General features: G+C 37.3%; 3 protein-coding genes and 2 non-coding genes across 7 annotated transcripts; 4 read left to right on the top strand and 1 right to left on the bottom strand.

Annotated features, from left to right (window-relative positions):
• Positions 250-3,102, top strand: LOC18603418 (pentatricopeptide repeat-containing protein At2g36980, mitochondrial). The gene has a single exon (XM_018118858.1). It carries the CDS (start codon positions 523-525, stop codon positions 2,407-2,409), a length of 1,887 nt encoding a protein of 628 aa, XP_017974347.1. The 5' UTR covers positions 250-522; the 3' UTR covers positions 2,410-3,102.
• Positions 3,687-8,821, top strand: LOC18603417. The gene is made up of 2 exons (XM_007035385.2): positions 3,687-3,836; positions 5,402-8,821. Exon 2 carries the CDS (start codon positions 5,570-5,572, stop codon positions 8,504-8,506), a length of 2,937 nt encoding a protein of 978 aa, XP_007035447.2. The 5' UTR covers positions 3,687-3,836; positions 5,402-5,569; the 3' UTR covers positions 8,507-8,821.
• Positions 9,424-9,495, top strand: TRNAP-UGG. The gene has a single exon. It is a non-coding gene; the product is annotated as a tRNA-Pro (tRNA).
• Positions 9,600-9,671, bottom strand: TRNAP-AGG. Its single transcript has one exon. It is a non-coding gene; the product is annotated as a tRNA-Pro (tRNA).
• On the top strand, positions 9,784-15,765 carry LOC18603416. Of its 3 annotated transcripts, none has more exons than XM_018120284.1 (10): positions 9,784-9,979; positions 10,121-10,265; positions 10,440-10,838; positions 10,967-11,017; positions 11,540-14,016; positions 14,101-14,370; positions 14,449-14,529; positions 14,789-14,900; positions 14,988-15,054; positions 15,326-15,765. In XM_018120284.1, exons 2-10 carry the CDS (start codon positions 10,139-10,141, stop codon positions 15,417-15,419), a joined length of 3,678 nt encoding a protein of 1,225 aa, XP_017975773.1. In that variant the 5' UTR covers positions 9,784-9,979; positions 10,121-10,138; the 3' UTR covers positions 15,420-15,765. The 3 variants fall into 3 exon arrangements, with proteins under 3 accessions (XP_017975773.1, XP_007035440.2, XP_017975772.1); XM_007035378.2 differs by having other exon boundaries at positions 10,109-10,265; XM_018120283.1 differs by having other exon boundaries at positions 9,784-9,983; positions 10,109-10,265.

Here is a 15,791-nt window from a genome sequence, read left to right as displayed (position 1 = left end):
ACTCTTTTAATTATAAAAAAAGATTTATTTTGATCCGAGTTTACTTTGATCTCATCTTTTATCGAAGTATTTTACTTCAATGAAAAATTAAATAGGCATAGAAAGATTTTATAGTAAAATTTATATTATTTTTTCTTGATGTAAAATAAAATAAATTTTCAACTTTTTGTTAGAAGAAGAGAAAAAGAATCAAACTTTTTTAACTTTAAACTTTTATATTAAACGAATGATGATTGATAGATCACGTCTGAATACTATGTAAGTCTCAACTCTCAAGAAAACATAAAGGAAAAAGTATAGAACAACACCATGTTTGTGAAGGAAAAGACAACCCAGGCCCAATACGAAATCTTATTTCCTCCTTTGATGGGCAAGATGAACAGACAAGACAACCCAGACCCAAGGACGAAATTGAAAAACCCCCGAAACAACCGCCAATTGGAGATTTGAAATCGTTTTTGTGCTTTAAAACATTGCTTGCTTCAACCAAACTTTTCGGAACTCAGTTTCGAAACATGACACATGCCTTCAACTCTGCATCAACTCACGACCAAGATCGTGTCTTTATCACGGTCCGGCCTTATCACAAGCGCTCGCAAACTGTTCGACGAAATGCCTCAAAAGGACTCAATCACTTGGAACGCAATGCTTTCAAGCTACTCCCAACTGGGTCTTCACAAAGATGCTCTCTCTCTTTTCCATCTCATGAGAATCAGCAACGCGAAGCCCGACCACTTCACCTTCACATCAACTTTAAACGCTTGTTCCGGCCTCGGTTCACTTCAGACCGGAATGAAAACCCACGCATTAATCATTGCTTTTGGGTACCAATCCTTTTTACCTGTTAGTAATTCTCTCATTGATATGTATGGGAAATGCTTAGTTCCTTCTAGTGCAAGAAAAGTATTTGAAGAGATGGGTCAAAGTCAAAGAAATGAAGTAACTTGGTGCTCTCTTTTATTTGCTTATGTGAATTCTGGTCTGTTGAATATAGCATTTGAAACCTTTTATGGAATGCCAAACAGGGTCTTAGTTGCTTGGAATATTATGATTTCGGGTTTTGCTCGATTTGGAGAGGTTGAAGTGTGTATTAATTTGTTTAAAGATATGAGAGTGAGTTTGTGTTGTTGTCCGGATCAGTGGACTTTTAGTTCTCTAATGAATGTGTGTACTGAATCATTGGAATACACATGTGGGTGCGCTGTGCATGGTTTTATTATTAAAAGTGGTTGGAGCTCAGCTATGGAAGCTAAGAATTCAATTCTAAGCTTTTATGCTAAACTAGGTTGTGTGGATGTTGCTATGATGGAGTTTGAGTCTGTAGGGTTGCTCAGTCAAGTGTCTTGGAATGCTATGATTGATGGTTATATAAAAATGGGGAACACATGTGAAGCCCTTAATGTGTTTCGGCACCTACCTGAGAAGAATGTGATTTCATGGACGTGTATGATTGTGGGGCATGCAAGAAATGGGGAAGGAGAACAAGCTCTTAGCTTCTTTGTTCAGATGGTGAGAAGTTGTGTACTGCCGGATGATTTTACATTTGGAGCTGTACTTCATGCGTGTTCAAGTTTGGCAGTACTAGGGTATGGCAAAATGGTCCATGGTTGTGTGATTCGATATGGTTTTCAAGCCTATGTCTATGTTGGCAATGGCCTGGTTAACATGTACGCTAAATGTGGGGATATCAAAGGGTCAAGCTGTGCATTTAATAATATTCTTGAGAAGGATTTGGTCTCTTGGAATGCAATGTTGTTTGGATTTGGAATGCATGGGTTGTCTAGCAAAGCTTTACAGCTATATGATGATATGGTGGCACATGGGGCAAAGCCTGATAAAGTAACCTTCATTGGCTTGTTGACAACTTGTAGCCATGCAGGGCTTATTGATAAAGGTCGTATATTTTTTGATTTGATGGGCTCTGTATGTGGGCTAACCTATGAGATGGATCATGTAGCATGCATGGTAAGTATGCTCGGCCGGGGTGGGTATTTGGCAGAGGCAAATGAGTTGGCTAGTAAATACTCAGAAAAAGAGAGAGTTGAGGCTAAGAGCACCTCATATGAAGCCTTGCTAGGAGCATGTTCCATGCATGGGGATGTCGGAATGGGGATTAGTATTGGGGATTGTTTACAAATTTTGGAAGCTCAGAAAGATATGGGTTATGTGTTATTATCAAACTTGTATTGTGCTAGTGGGCAGTGGAAGGAAGCGGAGATTGTCAGGAAAGCAATGGTGGATAAAGGGGTAAAGAAAATGCCTGGTTATAGTTGGATTGAAGTGAAAAATAGGGTGACGGTTTTTGTTGCAGGACACATTTCAGATACATATATGGAAGAGTTATGTAAGATTTTAAACTCTCTTGAATTGGAAATGAGAAATCCATACTTTACTAATTTTGAAGTTTGAAGCAATCTGCAATTTTTCTGTCTTAACATATGGCAGAAACCAGTTTACATTACTTATTTACGCAAAGGTGCCGCATCCAAATGAATTTAACTACATTTTTTTTGACTTGGGATCAAAGGACACTTGCATTCATATGTCTTAAGCTATCTTCTTACAGCAGCCAGTCTTAAGGTTGTTATGTCCAAATACAGAATCTGTAGCAAAGATATGTGCAGGGGCAGAGTTGGAAAAGATATATGCAGGCTCAACACTTTACTGACAGACAGATTCCATTGTGGTGTTTACTCACTGAGGTTATAACATAATGTCAAAAAGGGCTACTTTCAGATTAAAAAGTGCTCAGAGGCAAAAACCCAGTGCTCTTCTGTCTTCCCAAAGTCATGTTTCCATTACAATAACAATGTTGCTCCTATCAGCTGGAAACTACAGTGCTTGGACTTGCCGCAAACTTTCTTCCCTTGGAAACCATGAGGAAAAGGGAATGAATTCACTGCTTGGTTTGATGTTCATTTGACTCCAAGTCAATCAATGAAGAATAGTGATGCCATTGGGCCCTAGAGCCTTGAATTAACTCCATAGAATAAGCATGCCTAAAGATCACTACTTGGGCAATAAAAGAGCATTTTGTCACCTCTTATGGTGTATGTCAAACTCAAAAAAAGTAGACATGTCAAACGGAAATTGATTCCTTTACTTGCATTCCTAGGTACTGGGAAGAGTTTGATGAGCCAGTGACCCATTCAAGTCCTCAAGGCTGGCTACTTTCCCACTAAATCTGCTTCACAGCTCAATCCAAGTTTTTTATTATATATATAACAATAATAGTAATGGATAGTACATTTCTTCAGATTATTTAGAACTAGAAATCAAACAATAAGGATTAGTTCAAATTCTTTGGAAAATTAAATTTTATAATTGTTTTCTCACGTACTTAGAGTTAAAAGAGTTATTTATACATTAGATAATCAATCGATATTTTCGAATTTGAATATGAAAAATATTATTAAGTTTAGTTTTGATTTAATTTAAAATTAAAATATTATTTTTTTATAAGTAATTTAGATTCGATTTGATTTAATTCCATTCAAAAATATTATTATATTAATAAATATTATATTTTAATTTAAAAAAATTTAGTCGATACATGGACACTTATATTATACAATAGTAAATCGATGAAAATACAAGGGCATTTTGGAAAAAAATCCTCCCCAATTGACCCTCATTTTGGCCAAAATCACAATCATATCCAACATTGACCACAAAAAAAGTGGCAATAGAGAAATTAAGTAGTACTCACACACTTTTCTGTTCCTCTCCAATTTGGTACTCTCCTTCTCGCCTCTGGATTCTGTCCCTTTCTCTAATCCCCTAAACCCCGCCTATTTGCGACTTGTTGCCCTTCTCTTTTCGAATTCAAAAGCCAGGCAAGTTTCATATCTCTGCTTCTTCCCTTTATCGATCTTCCGATTTTAGGGTTCTTTTGGGTTTCTTTGTTTGAAATTTTTGACTTAGTCCCACTGGCATTATTCTGGGTTTTGCTTCATGGAATTGCTTATGTGCATGTTTCTTCATTTATGTTTGTTAATAGATTCAATTTGGGTTTTGGGTTTTCAGTTCTGTTTAGTTTGCGGGTTTGAAATTGTTTATCATTAGGGCTTTGGGTCTTAAGTTTTGAGCATTATTTGTGTTCTTTTTTATGCTGGAAAGAGGGAATTTGTTTGGTTTCTCTGTTCATTTATTTTATGGGTTAATATTCTTATAGCAATGTTAATGGAAAATGTGATGATTATGTGAAAGATATGTGGAAAGTTGGAACCTTGTTAGTCATATTTGATATGCATCAGGGGCAAAGCCAGGATTTTAGTTTTGGGGGGCCAGGAAAAGAATAATATATTAATTATAATTCAAATAAGAGTAGAAAATAAGAAAGACAATCTCTTTGATAAAAACCATAGTAAAAAAAGTATTTAAAATTTAAATAATAATTAATTGCATAAAAAGCAATTAATGCTTTTATTAGTAAAATATATATAAATTGGAAACATTGTAATTCATATTGCATACTGAAGAATTGAATACAATTTAAAGTTTAAAGAATAATTTTCCTTAAAAGTAGAATAGAATTTGCAAATAAGTTTTTTTAAAGAAACTAATTTAAAGGATGAAAGAAAATAAAATAAGAAAAGTAAAATGAAAGTTGCATGCATAATTGATTGTATCCTAGTCATAGCAACTGAATTTTCTTTAACTAATATATTTTTTTCATTTGTCTTAATGTGTTAATTAGAGTCAACATTAGTATGTGATTGATTGAGAAGGAAATTTTCATGATTTAAGGAGTTAATAATGAAGTATAATAATACTTATATATAAAAAAGACTCAAAGAAAATGAAATTAGTAATTAAGATAAACTAAAAATATAGCAAATAATTATTAAACTTACCATATTAATCACAAAGTTTGACAAAGGAAGGGCCATGTTATAAAATTTTGGGGGGTGCCAAAATCATAATTTCCACTTGTGCTTGAGAAAGTAAATGTGTTCTCTAAAGTTTCAAGAGACCGGGGTGGGCCAGGGCCACTGCCAGCCTCTCCCTCCTCCAAATTTGCCTCAGAATTATGCATGGACTTGTAATTTTCTGTTGTGCAGTGAATTATTCTTTGGTGTTACTATGGTCTCATTTTAGGATTTCATGTTTCCTTGTTGTGGTCAAAAGTTGAATTCTAACTTGTTTTGTTCCATATGAGGGTTTTGCTCACTTCATGTGAAAGAATGCTGCAAGACCTTTCTCTTTCCCGTTACATCTTCAAAGTTAATCCTTCTTTGTGTTGAGCCTAGCATTTGTGTCTTTATGCATGCACACCCGTGTATTTTGAGTGTGATATTGGTTATGAAATATCAGCTTTTGATTGCTTTAAGTTTATTTCTTTCTTTTGTTTAGTCAAATATAGGTTCTTAATTGGTCTAATTACATGAAACTTCTGCAGGAATCATCCAGAGGTGAGAGATGAGTTTCTTGTCTGTTGGTTAAGAGATCCTGGAGGAAGAGTACAAGATTTCTCTTTGTAGTTAATTACATTAGTCTATTAAAAGCAATTATCTGATCATTTTGTCTGAAACTGATTAAACCACCTCCAGTCTGGATTTTGTTGGTGATGGACTGCAACAAGGAAGAGGCCATCAGGGCCAAAGACATCGCGGTGAAGAAAATGCAAAATAAGGATTTTTCTGGGGCTCTTAAAATTGTAGCCAAGGCCCAACAACTTTTTCAGGATCTAGAGAATTTATCTCAGATGATAATGGTGTGTGAAGTGCATTGTGCTGCTGAGAAAAGATTGTTTGGTAATGAAATGGATTGGTATGCCATACTTAAGGTTGAGCTAACAGCTGATGCAGCTACAATTAAGAAACAGTACAGAAAATTTGCCCTCCAACTTCACCCTGATAAGAATAAGTTTCCGGGTGCAGAAGCTGCTTTTAAGTTGATTGGGGATGCACAAAGAATTCTTTTAGATCAAGGTAAAAGGTCTGCACATGACATGAAACGAAAAGTGACTATTAATAGACCAGCTCCGGCAGCAGCATATCGGCCCCCACAGAAGCCAAGTTGGTACCCCCATGCAGCTGTTCCCAACAATTTCCGTGCCAACTTTCCTGACTTGAATTCTCAACAGCAGTCACAGCAGAGCCAACAACCAACTCAAACTGGGTTCTCCAATGGCCGGCCAACTTTCTGGACCAAGTGTCCTTATTGTACAGTTAGATACCAGTATTATGCAGAAGTACTTCACAGATCTCTTCGCTGTCAAACTTGCAACAAGACCTTCATTGCCTATGATTCAGGTGCAGTTCCACAGGCAAGTAAGATGAGTCAGCCAAAATTTCCCCAACCTAGAGTTGTGCAGAATCAGGGTGCTTTCAAAGTTGGTCAGGGATCTCCAGGAAATTTTGCTGCTGAGAATGCTAAAGCAGCCTTTTCTCCAAACGTAGTTCGCACTTCAGAGGTTGGGACGGAAAAAGTGAATGGTAAAAGAGGAAGGAAGCAAACTATTGAATCCAGTGAAAGCTGTGACAGCGAAAGCAGCAGTGAGTCTGAAGAGGATGTGGTGATTGATGACAATGGTGATGTTCTGGCTGGAAAGAATTTTGATCGTCAGGTAGAGCAGAATCTGCGGAGATCTGGTAGGCGTAAGCAACATGTTTCATATAAGGAAAATTTAAGTGATGAGGAGGACGTGGTTAGCCCTCCAAAGAAGGCTAAGGGAAGTGGATCACCCTGTGCAAATGAAGAGGGTGAAGAAATGCTGAAAGATGACAAGTCTAAACTCAATAATCAATCTGGTGTAGCTGGTGAAGTGAAAGAAGATCAGAAAGCAATGGAACAAAGAGAAGGTACTAGGTTAGGGGCGAGCTTACCCAATGGGAAGAAGGGAATTGGAAAAGGATCTGAAAAGGAAGCTGCCAAAGAGGATGATCTTAAGAAAACCACGGAAGCTTATGCTGATGGTGTTAAGATAAATTCAAACCCTGATGACAATGGTTCTGAGTCACATTCGAGCATCAATGAAACAGAAGAGCCCATGGTTTTTAAATACCCTGAGCCAGAGTTTTATGACTTTGACAAGGAGAAGAACGAAGGTTGTTTTTCGGTTGGCCAGATTTGGGCTCTGTACGATACACTGGACGCCATGCCTAGATTCTATGCTCGGATCAGAAAAGTATTCTCTTCTGGGTTCAAGCTGAGGATAACCTGGCTAGAACCGGATCCAGATGATGAGAATGAAGTAGAATGGGTCAATGAAGGTTTACCTGTATCTTGTGGTAAGTTCAAACATGGGGTCTCTGAAATCACTGAAGATCGTCTTATGTTCTCCCATTTGCTATATTGGGAGAAAGGAACTTTTAGAGATACCTACAAGATATTTCCAAGAAAGGGAGAAACTTGGGCCCTCTTTAAGAACTGGAATATTAAATGGAAGTTGGATGCTGGCACTGACCAGAAATACGAATATGAATTTGTTGAAATTTTAACAGAGTATGCAGAAGGTGTAGGTGTACATGTTGCTTACTTGGCTAAGGTAAAAGGCTTTGTGAGTGTCTTCTGTCAAACGAGTAAGGAAGGAGTTGATACATTTCTAATTCCACCTGATGAACTATTCAGGTTTTCCCACAAGGTTCTGTCCTTTGTACTGACTGGTAAAGAGAGAAAAGGGTTGCCAAAAGGTTCCTTTGAACTTGATCCAGCTTCTTTGCCTGCTCATCCTGAAGAAATTGTTGCTCCCGAGGACTTGAAGGTGGATGGTGATTGCAGACATTCTAATGCTTCATGTTCGAGTTCTTCCGAAAAAGTGAAGCCAATGATGGAATCTGAAAAAAGTGCTCCTCCAGCTTCAAACCTAGAAGCCTTTGAAATTCCGGAATCAGAATTCTACAACTTTGATGCTGACAAATCCCAGGAAAAGTTTCTTCTTGGTGAGATATGGGCATTGTATAGTGATGAGGATGGCTTGCCAAAGTACTATGGTGAGATTAAAAAGGTTGAGTCCAACCCAGTTTTCAAAATACATGTGAGATGGCTTGAACCTTGTTCATCACAAAGGACAACCAAGTGGTATGATCCAGCGATGCCCACTTCCTGTGGGAGATTTAGGATTAAAAAGGGTGGTTCCCAGAACTACTATACCTCCACTGTTACCTTTTCTCACAAGTTAAATGCTGAGTTTACTGGTAGGAAGGATGAATATGCCATCTTGCCTAGAAAAGGTGAGATCTGGGCATTGTATAGGAACTGGACTCCTAAAATTAAATGTTCTGACTTGGAGAACTGTGAATATGACATAGTGCAGGTTATGGAGGAAAATGATAGGTACATAAAGGTGTTAGTTTTAGAGCGTGTGGATGGCTTCAATTCTGTTTTCAAGGCCAATGTAAAGGGACTATCTAATGTTACAGTGGAAATCCCTCGGGTGGATCTGCTTAAATTCTCTCATCAGATTCCGTTCTTCCAGCTAACCAATGAGAGAGATGGTAGCCTGAGAGGCTTCTGGGAACTTGATCCTGCAGCATTGCCAGTACATTATTTTTCTTCTTAATAGGAGTAGGAAGGTAGAAGTCTTGTGCTGTCCCTTTTTATTTTAATTTTTAATGAATGTCTTATAGCTGTCTTTCATACCCGATATGTGTACATTATATGCTCTTCCATTCAGTGGGTACTTTCCTTACAAGGCTGATGTCTAAGACAGAGAACAACTTTTGGAGAAAGTCTAAATTTCTGAGATGTAACTGGCTTCTTAAGTTATTAATCTCATTCAATCATGTTTTAGGCTTTCTCCTCAAAAGGTGCATGAATTGAATTGGTTGAGGATCTGAATGTGGTTCCTTCTGGTTATTACTGACCAGTTTAATCAGCTCTCTATATTGTGGGTGTGAATCTAGTAACAATGTAACATCAGTATCTTCTTCCAACTCTCACCCTTCAATGTAAAAGCTTCTTTTTGGTAGATGATCTGACTGCCAAAAATAATAGTATTATGCTTAATTAAATTAGTAACCAACCGAACAACTAAATCAAGGTACATCAAATTGAATATATTATTATTATTTGCATTGAGCATTTATAAGAAATATATCTTTCCTCCAAAAATTAACTTAATGAGATGTAAAACGTCAACATTTAAATTTTAAAATTTTTTTGCATTTGTTCAATATGCGATTCAAACATTTTATTTATTCTTTTTAAGGGCTTAACATAATATTCTCTTTCATTTCATTGTTATTGATCATTTTGTCTATCTTTTTTTTAAAGTACTTGATGTGAATTAAGTCTAAATTGAATATGTTATAATACTACTTTATCACGAAACATTGCGTTCTCTTCAAAAAGGTTAACATGATAAGATGTGTAATACATTTATAAGATTTTCAAATTTTTCCACGGATGAAATTTAAATATTATGGTAAAGGACATTTTTTTGTTTTCCTTGTATAAAGACCCACAAAAAGATGTGGTGGGCGTTTGGTCTAGTGGTATGATTCTCGCTTTGGGTGCGAGAGGTCCCGAGTTCGATTCTCGGAACGCCCCTCAAAAGATCAATTTATGTTGTTGTCTTGTTCAAGTCAACGAAGAGTTAGGTTTTTCCCTCGTTGACTGGCGTATTTTCATTTTTTACTGAAAAAAAAGGCAATGGGGCATTCCGAGAATTGAACTCGGGACCTCTCGCACCCTAAGCGAGAATCATACCACTAGACCAAATGCCCTGCTTGATTTCCTCTCTTTTTTCTCCCTACTTCAACGTAAAATATTTATAAAACCCTTTCCGCCTTTTCTACTGGGAAAGTAGAAGATGGTAGCAAGACGTACAAGAATATTCTCTCTCATTTTACAAGACCACGACCCTCGAACCCAACCAAAAACTGTCTCAATTAAAATACCCCAAATCTTGCTTCAATTTCCCTCCAAAAAATGTCCCCGCCATCTCACTCCTTCTTATTCCCTCCTTTTTCGAAACCCTAATCCCTCCCCTCTCTCTCTGCGTGTGCATGTGTGTCTGCCTCCTTCCCTCTTAGTAGGTTATTTCTCCGATTTCACGCGTATTGTCTCTCTTTTTATGATGTAAAAAGTCTCTGCTTTTTTAGATATTTAATGTCGATTTGGCTTTCTCTTTCTTTCTTTCTTTCTTTCTTTTTTTATAAAGTTTATTTCGCAGATGAATTGAAGTGAAAAAATGGGCTCTCTTGGAGACGACAATGGCAAAATTAAACCTTCTCAGATGAACCCGAAGACCGATTCTTCTCTTGCCGAGACGCAGCCCTTTGACTTCGACTCTCAGTTTTCGCTTCCTGCAGTTTCTGGTATTTTTCCTTCAAATCCTTAGAGGGTTGTGAGGCATTGTCATGATAATTTTTTTTAATAATTTTCGCGTAAATATTTTAATTATTACTTATTTTTGTTTTATATTATTTGAATTTTATGTGAAATGTAATTACTTATGTGAACATGTGTTGAAAAAATTTAAAAATTTTTAGGTGACAAAGTTGATAATGAGGATGATGACGGATTACAATATTTATGGAGTTCGGCTCCTTTCGATGATGATAATGTTCCAGGCGAGGATGCATTCGAAACCCAAGTTGTGAACTTTTGTGGGGAAACTCAAGTTTTGAACTTTGGCGGTGAAACACAAGTGTTGGATGATGTAGATTGCTTTGAGAATATGGAGACGCAATTGTTGGATGAGTTTGATGACGAAGTTGCTCTTGATAATGATGGTGAAGGAACAGACGTAACTGAGGTTTTGGCTGATGGTGATGAGGACTCAAATGATGATTTATCAAGAGGAGATTGTGGTCGATTTTTGGGCCAGGAGGAGAAGAAGGAATCTTTGGAGCAATGTAATGCTTCTATTGACGAACAGAGGAGTTCAGGTATACTTTTTTTATTGAACCTTTTAGGAATTCATTGAAATATTCGCTAGAAAGACCTGTATGTTTTGCATGCCAGGAAGTTGTCACTTGTGTCTGAATTAAAGTTAAAGATGTGGTGTGTATTTCAGCGGTCCATGTTTCTACACCAGATGTCGAAGCTGTGCCAGAATCGAAACCTGGTATGTTTTCTTTGTCTTCTTCATGGTTACAAATGCATGATTATTGTCAAAGTTTTCTGGGAATTTCTCAACAATACATGGCTCTATATCAACTACTCATTTTCTGTGTAGCTGATACTTATCACTTAACAATATGATGAAACAGTCTGGTATACCTTTGTAGCACTTTTCTTTACCTGTGCTCATACTTGCATCTGTTGTCTGAAAATTTGTGTGCAAGATTAAGCTACCTTTAGGAATCAATAAAAAACCTTTTGGACTAAGGAAAATTACTGATCTAAATTCTATATTTCATCAACATTTCCAAATGATTCCTGTTTTAATCTAGATCAGCTGTGATGATGAGTAACATTCTCTTTTGAAAGAAATTTTCTTTAAGTGGTTTAATTTCTCTAAGTAATTGGCATTTGGCAGCATCATCATCTCATCTTCCAACTTTCAAGATGGTGGGAAATGATATTTGGTCAATTTATTAGATACCGGGTCATTCTATTTTCTGCTAACATTCATTATTTTCCATAGGATCTGTGCGAAGGTTTACTTCGGTTCGTGCAGCATCCTTGCGGGCCTCTGGTCTTGCAGCCCGCAATGCAGCATTACGGGGAATGAACAGTGAGTCTTGTTCTATCCGGACTGATAGTCAGTTTTCAGACCAGTGCATAGGCAATAGTGATGGTTTGAATCCTAAAGTTGAGAAGATTAATCAGGCACATGATCAGGGGAATCATGATGAGAAGTCAATCAGTTTAAGAAATGGAGTCAATTGCAGTGTTGGTTGTTCAACTGCAAGAAAACTTTTTGCTGAAAAGGAAGGACCTTTTTGTCGCGGTGAAAATGCAGATGCCAAGGAAGGCTTGCTTCAACGTGATGGTTCATTGGCAGGTTTAAGTTATATTGATTCTCAAGAACCTGGGGAGTTATCTCAAGCTAATGCACTTAATTTTGTGGAAAGGTTCGTAATTGATAATTTGATGGAGCTTGATGGTGAAGTTGATCTTGGAAAAAGTACTAGTGGAAAATCAAAACTTATTTCAAGTGCCAAAGGTTTGCAAAGTTTGGCTAAGAAAACTATTGAAAGAAGCACAGCTGGTGAAACAAGGATTTTTGACTGGGATGATTTTATTGAGGATGAAGGAGGGGGTGATATTTATTGTAGAAAGAAGGAAGAATTTTATGGTAATGAAAGTCGTGCTCGGAAGTCTTCTACCCATCCCCAGAAGCCTAAAGGAAGGAAACTAGATGAATCTTGTAATGAAGACCGACCAAACTCCCATGATAAAAAGATAGTTTATTCTGATTCAAAATTGTTGTTGTGCAAGTCAAATGTGAATGGCAAGAAAGTAAGTGAAGGTTCAATGAATTTTAGAAAGAATCTTTTCAATGAGTCTGATGAACAATTCAACTCAGATTTTTCTAGAGGACAATTAGAAGCCACTGCTTCAAAGACAGGTGCTCCTGAACTAGTAAATGTAGGTTTTGACACTCAGATGGCTGCTGAAGCCATGGAAGCCTTATTCTATGGGGATGGGGCTACTGGCCAGAATGCTAATCGGGGTGCTGAAAGCATAACTAAGGGTTCCTCTAAAGGTTCACTTAGAGGAAAATCTAGGAAGAGAGTTTCTTCTAGAGAACCCACAATGGGAAAGGGTGTTCGTTGTTCTGATGCTGGTCCAGTTACAAGGCGATCCAAGAAAACTAAATCAAGTAAAGAGTGTTTACTTTTGCAGGAGAAACATTCCAAAAATGTCAGGAAGGAGTGTGATACGGAGCTGCTTCTGCCAGAAATGAAGAAAGCTAAACAAAATACTGACGAGCACCAAATTGCTGGTGGCATTGATATGTTCAAAACGCCCTCTAAGAGTATCAAGCAAAGAAAGGCAGGTGGAGCTTTGGAAAGGAGTCAATATAATGGCACCAGAAGATCAACTAGGGGCAGCTCAATTAAGAAACGCCATCCTGAGAAGGTTCATACTTTTACACCCATTGCTCATCGAACAAGGCAGTCCTTGGTCATGAATGTACAAATGTCTGAGACTCAAGCAAGTGATTGGAGAAAAGGTAGAAAACATCAAAAAGAGGTTGATTTCCTTCAAGAAAACAGAACTGGGAGTACAGATATTAAGTTATCTGCAGTGTCAAATGCTAAAGGGCAACTTTCTGAGTTGGGTTCCAATCAATCTGGAGAATGTGAAAATGTCAAATCAAGTGATAATGACCAATTGCATTTGGAGTTGATTGCCAGGAGTAGCAATCATGCATTGAGCTATCCTAAACAAAGAAGATCCTCTTGGAAAATGTGTGTTGATGTTGGTGAATCTGATAACTTAAAAGCGCAGTCTAAAAGATCTGTTCTGCAAGAAGACAAGGGACAATCCATTGCTGTGCTCAAAAGGTCCAGAAGCAACAATAGAAGCACTCATATTCATTCAAGCACTAGGAGGATAACACGATCGTCTGTGAATTCTCGTCCAGTTCTGTACTTTTCAGACCAGAATCCAGAAGGAAAATTGTCTCATCAAAGTTCAGATAAAGAGGGTTCAGAGGATGATGTGATCGATTACAATTCTACTGAGATGAATGGGAGGATGGTATCTACAAGAATAACCGGACCAGAGCCAGCGAAGTCAGCCAAGCACTCTGATGGAAACCGAGATGCAGTTTCTTCACCAATTGCAGAAAGTGTAGCTGTGAATGTCACTTTAGATAAATCACCGAAAGAGAAATCTAAATCACCTGGTTCTAAATGCACTACACCAGTTAATTGTCCGACACCAATCAACGCTGCCTCACCTGTTTGTATGGGTGAAGAATATTATAAACAATCATGCAAGAAGAACCTTTCAAAATCTTCACTTAACAAAGAACTCAAAAGTTTAAGCCCCATCGAACCAGAACCTATTTCACCTTTAAAAGATATGAGGAAGAGAAGGGATTTGGCCAATGTTAGAGTCTTGTTCAGCAACCACCTAGACGAGGATATAATTAAGCAGCAGAAAAAGGTACTAGTTGTTTCTGATAACAATAGCTCCTTAATGATACACAATCTGGTCTAACTAAATCTTATGCCTCAATTTTGTCACCAGATCTTGGCCCGCCTAGGTATCTCTGAGGTGTCATCTATATTAGATGCAACACACTTCATAACTGATAAATTTGTGCGCACTAGGAATATGTTGGAAGCAATTGCTTCTGGCAAACCAGTTGTTACATATTTATGGCTTGAAAGCATTGGACAGGTTAATATTCACATTGATGAAGAAGCTTACATATTGAGGGACATAAGAAAAGAGAAAGAGCTTGGCTTTTGCATGCCAGTTTCTTTAGCACGTGCACGCAAGAGACCCTTATTACAGGTAAAGTTTGTCTAGGTTTTTCTTGTTGCATTGGACACTTGTTCCATTTAGTTCTTTACTATAGTGACATTTATGCAGGGTCGAAGAGTTTTTATCACCCCAAATACGAAGCCAGGCAAAGAAACAATCTCACATTTGGTTACAGCGGTTGGTGGTCAGGTATGTGGGCAGTTCCCTACACAATTCTTTCAGAGTAGCATGCATTAAAGATTTGTTTTGTCACGAAATTTTATATAAATATTTTGAGTTGGGTGCTGTATCTACCCTTTTTCTCTGTGCATGGTTTTGCATCTCTCTCTTTCTCACTTGGTCCACCTGTCAATCCCCAGTTCTTTTACTTAATACGTTTGGATGCTTCTAAATCCTATTAAAATATTGATTCCTTTTCTATGCTGATTTCTTCCAAGATGCTTTCCAGGCTGTAGAGAGAATTGGCAGATCTGCTACGAAGGATGACAAAGTCCCAGATGATTTGTTGGTTCTATCATGTGAAGAAGATTATGTGATCTGTGTTCCTTTTCTTGAAAAAGGTTATAAATGCTTTCTTAGTTATCTCCTTGCATGTCTTATGAAATTTGGACTTTTATTAGAATCTTTTGCTGCCTTTATGCTTTCAGGGGCAGCAGTATACAGTTCAGAGCTGCTACTGAATGGAATAGTTACTCAGAAACTGGAGTATGAGAGGTTGGTACTATCTTTATGAAACATGACTCTTCAGTTTTTGTGCTTTTGTTACAAGGCAAGGGAGCATGGCTGTCAACCATGAACAACAGATAAAAAATTTATATAGCAGACTCAACTGGCTGTCAAGGCCTTCTTGAGTATGATCATTTTGTTATTTTCTTGTCCATGCTCTCATTTATCTAACAATTTGTTCTTTGATGGGTTATATATTGGCTGAGATGAGGAACGTCTACATTTGTCGCATTCCTAACACACTTTTACCTGCTGGCAGGCATCGGCTCTTTGCAGATCATGTTAAAAGAACACGCTCTACCATATGGCTGAGGAAGGATGATAAATTCCTCCCTGTGACAAAGCATAAATAAAGTTTTGTGCTTTCTTTTTTATTTTCTGCTTCCTTTGAATTTTCTTCTTGTTTTTCCATTTTTTCAGCACGCTGTTTTCTTAGTTAGAGAATTTAGGATGTAATGAGCTGTACATAGTGTGGATTTCTTAGATTTATTTCCTTGTAGAATTAGTTTAGCTGTATAGTAAATGCTTAGATGTGGGTTTGATTTATTTTTCTTTAATTTATTCATAAATTTGCCATCATGTATAAATTTGCTGTAACTTTTTCTTAATGAGAATTCTTTGCTGATCTGTGTACTTGACAATGCAATCATCAGGGTGCAAAATGGAATTTAGTAATGTTGTCTATATAAAGAAGAATCACTATTTTTGTTGATTTCTGTTTAGTT

The sequence above is a fragment of the Theobroma cacao genome, chromosome 4, assembly GCF_000208745.1.
Source record: "Theobroma cacao cultivar B97-61/B2 chromosome 4, Criollo_cocoa_genome_V2, whole genome shotgun sequence".
Taxonomy (NCBI): Eukaryota; Viridiplantae; Streptophyta; class Magnoliopsida; order Malvales; family Malvaceae; genus Theobroma; species Theobroma cacao.
This window is presented reverse-complemented; position numbering and strand designations above follow the sequence as displayed.

Coding starts and splice junctions, on each gene's coding strand:
- LOC18603418 (XM_018118858.1), top strand. CDS start 523: ATGCCTTCAACTCTGCATCAACTCACGACCAAGATCGTGTCTTTATCA.
- LOC18603417 (XM_007035385.2), top strand. CDS start 5,570: ATGGACTGCAACAAGGAAGAGGCCATCAGGGCCAAAGACATCGCGGTG.
- LOC18603416 (XM_018120284.1), top strand. CDS start 10,139: ATGGGCTCTCTTGGAGACGACAATGGCAAAATTAAACCTTCTCAGATG. Junction 14,017..14,100: donor TAATTAAGCAGCAGAAAAAG/GTACTAGTTGTT, acceptor TTTTGTCACCAG/ATCTTGGCCCGCCTAGGTAT. Junction 14,530..14,788: donor TTACAGCGGTTGGTGGTCAG/GTATGTGGGCAG, acceptor GATGCTTTCCAG/GCTGTAGAGAGAATTGGCAG.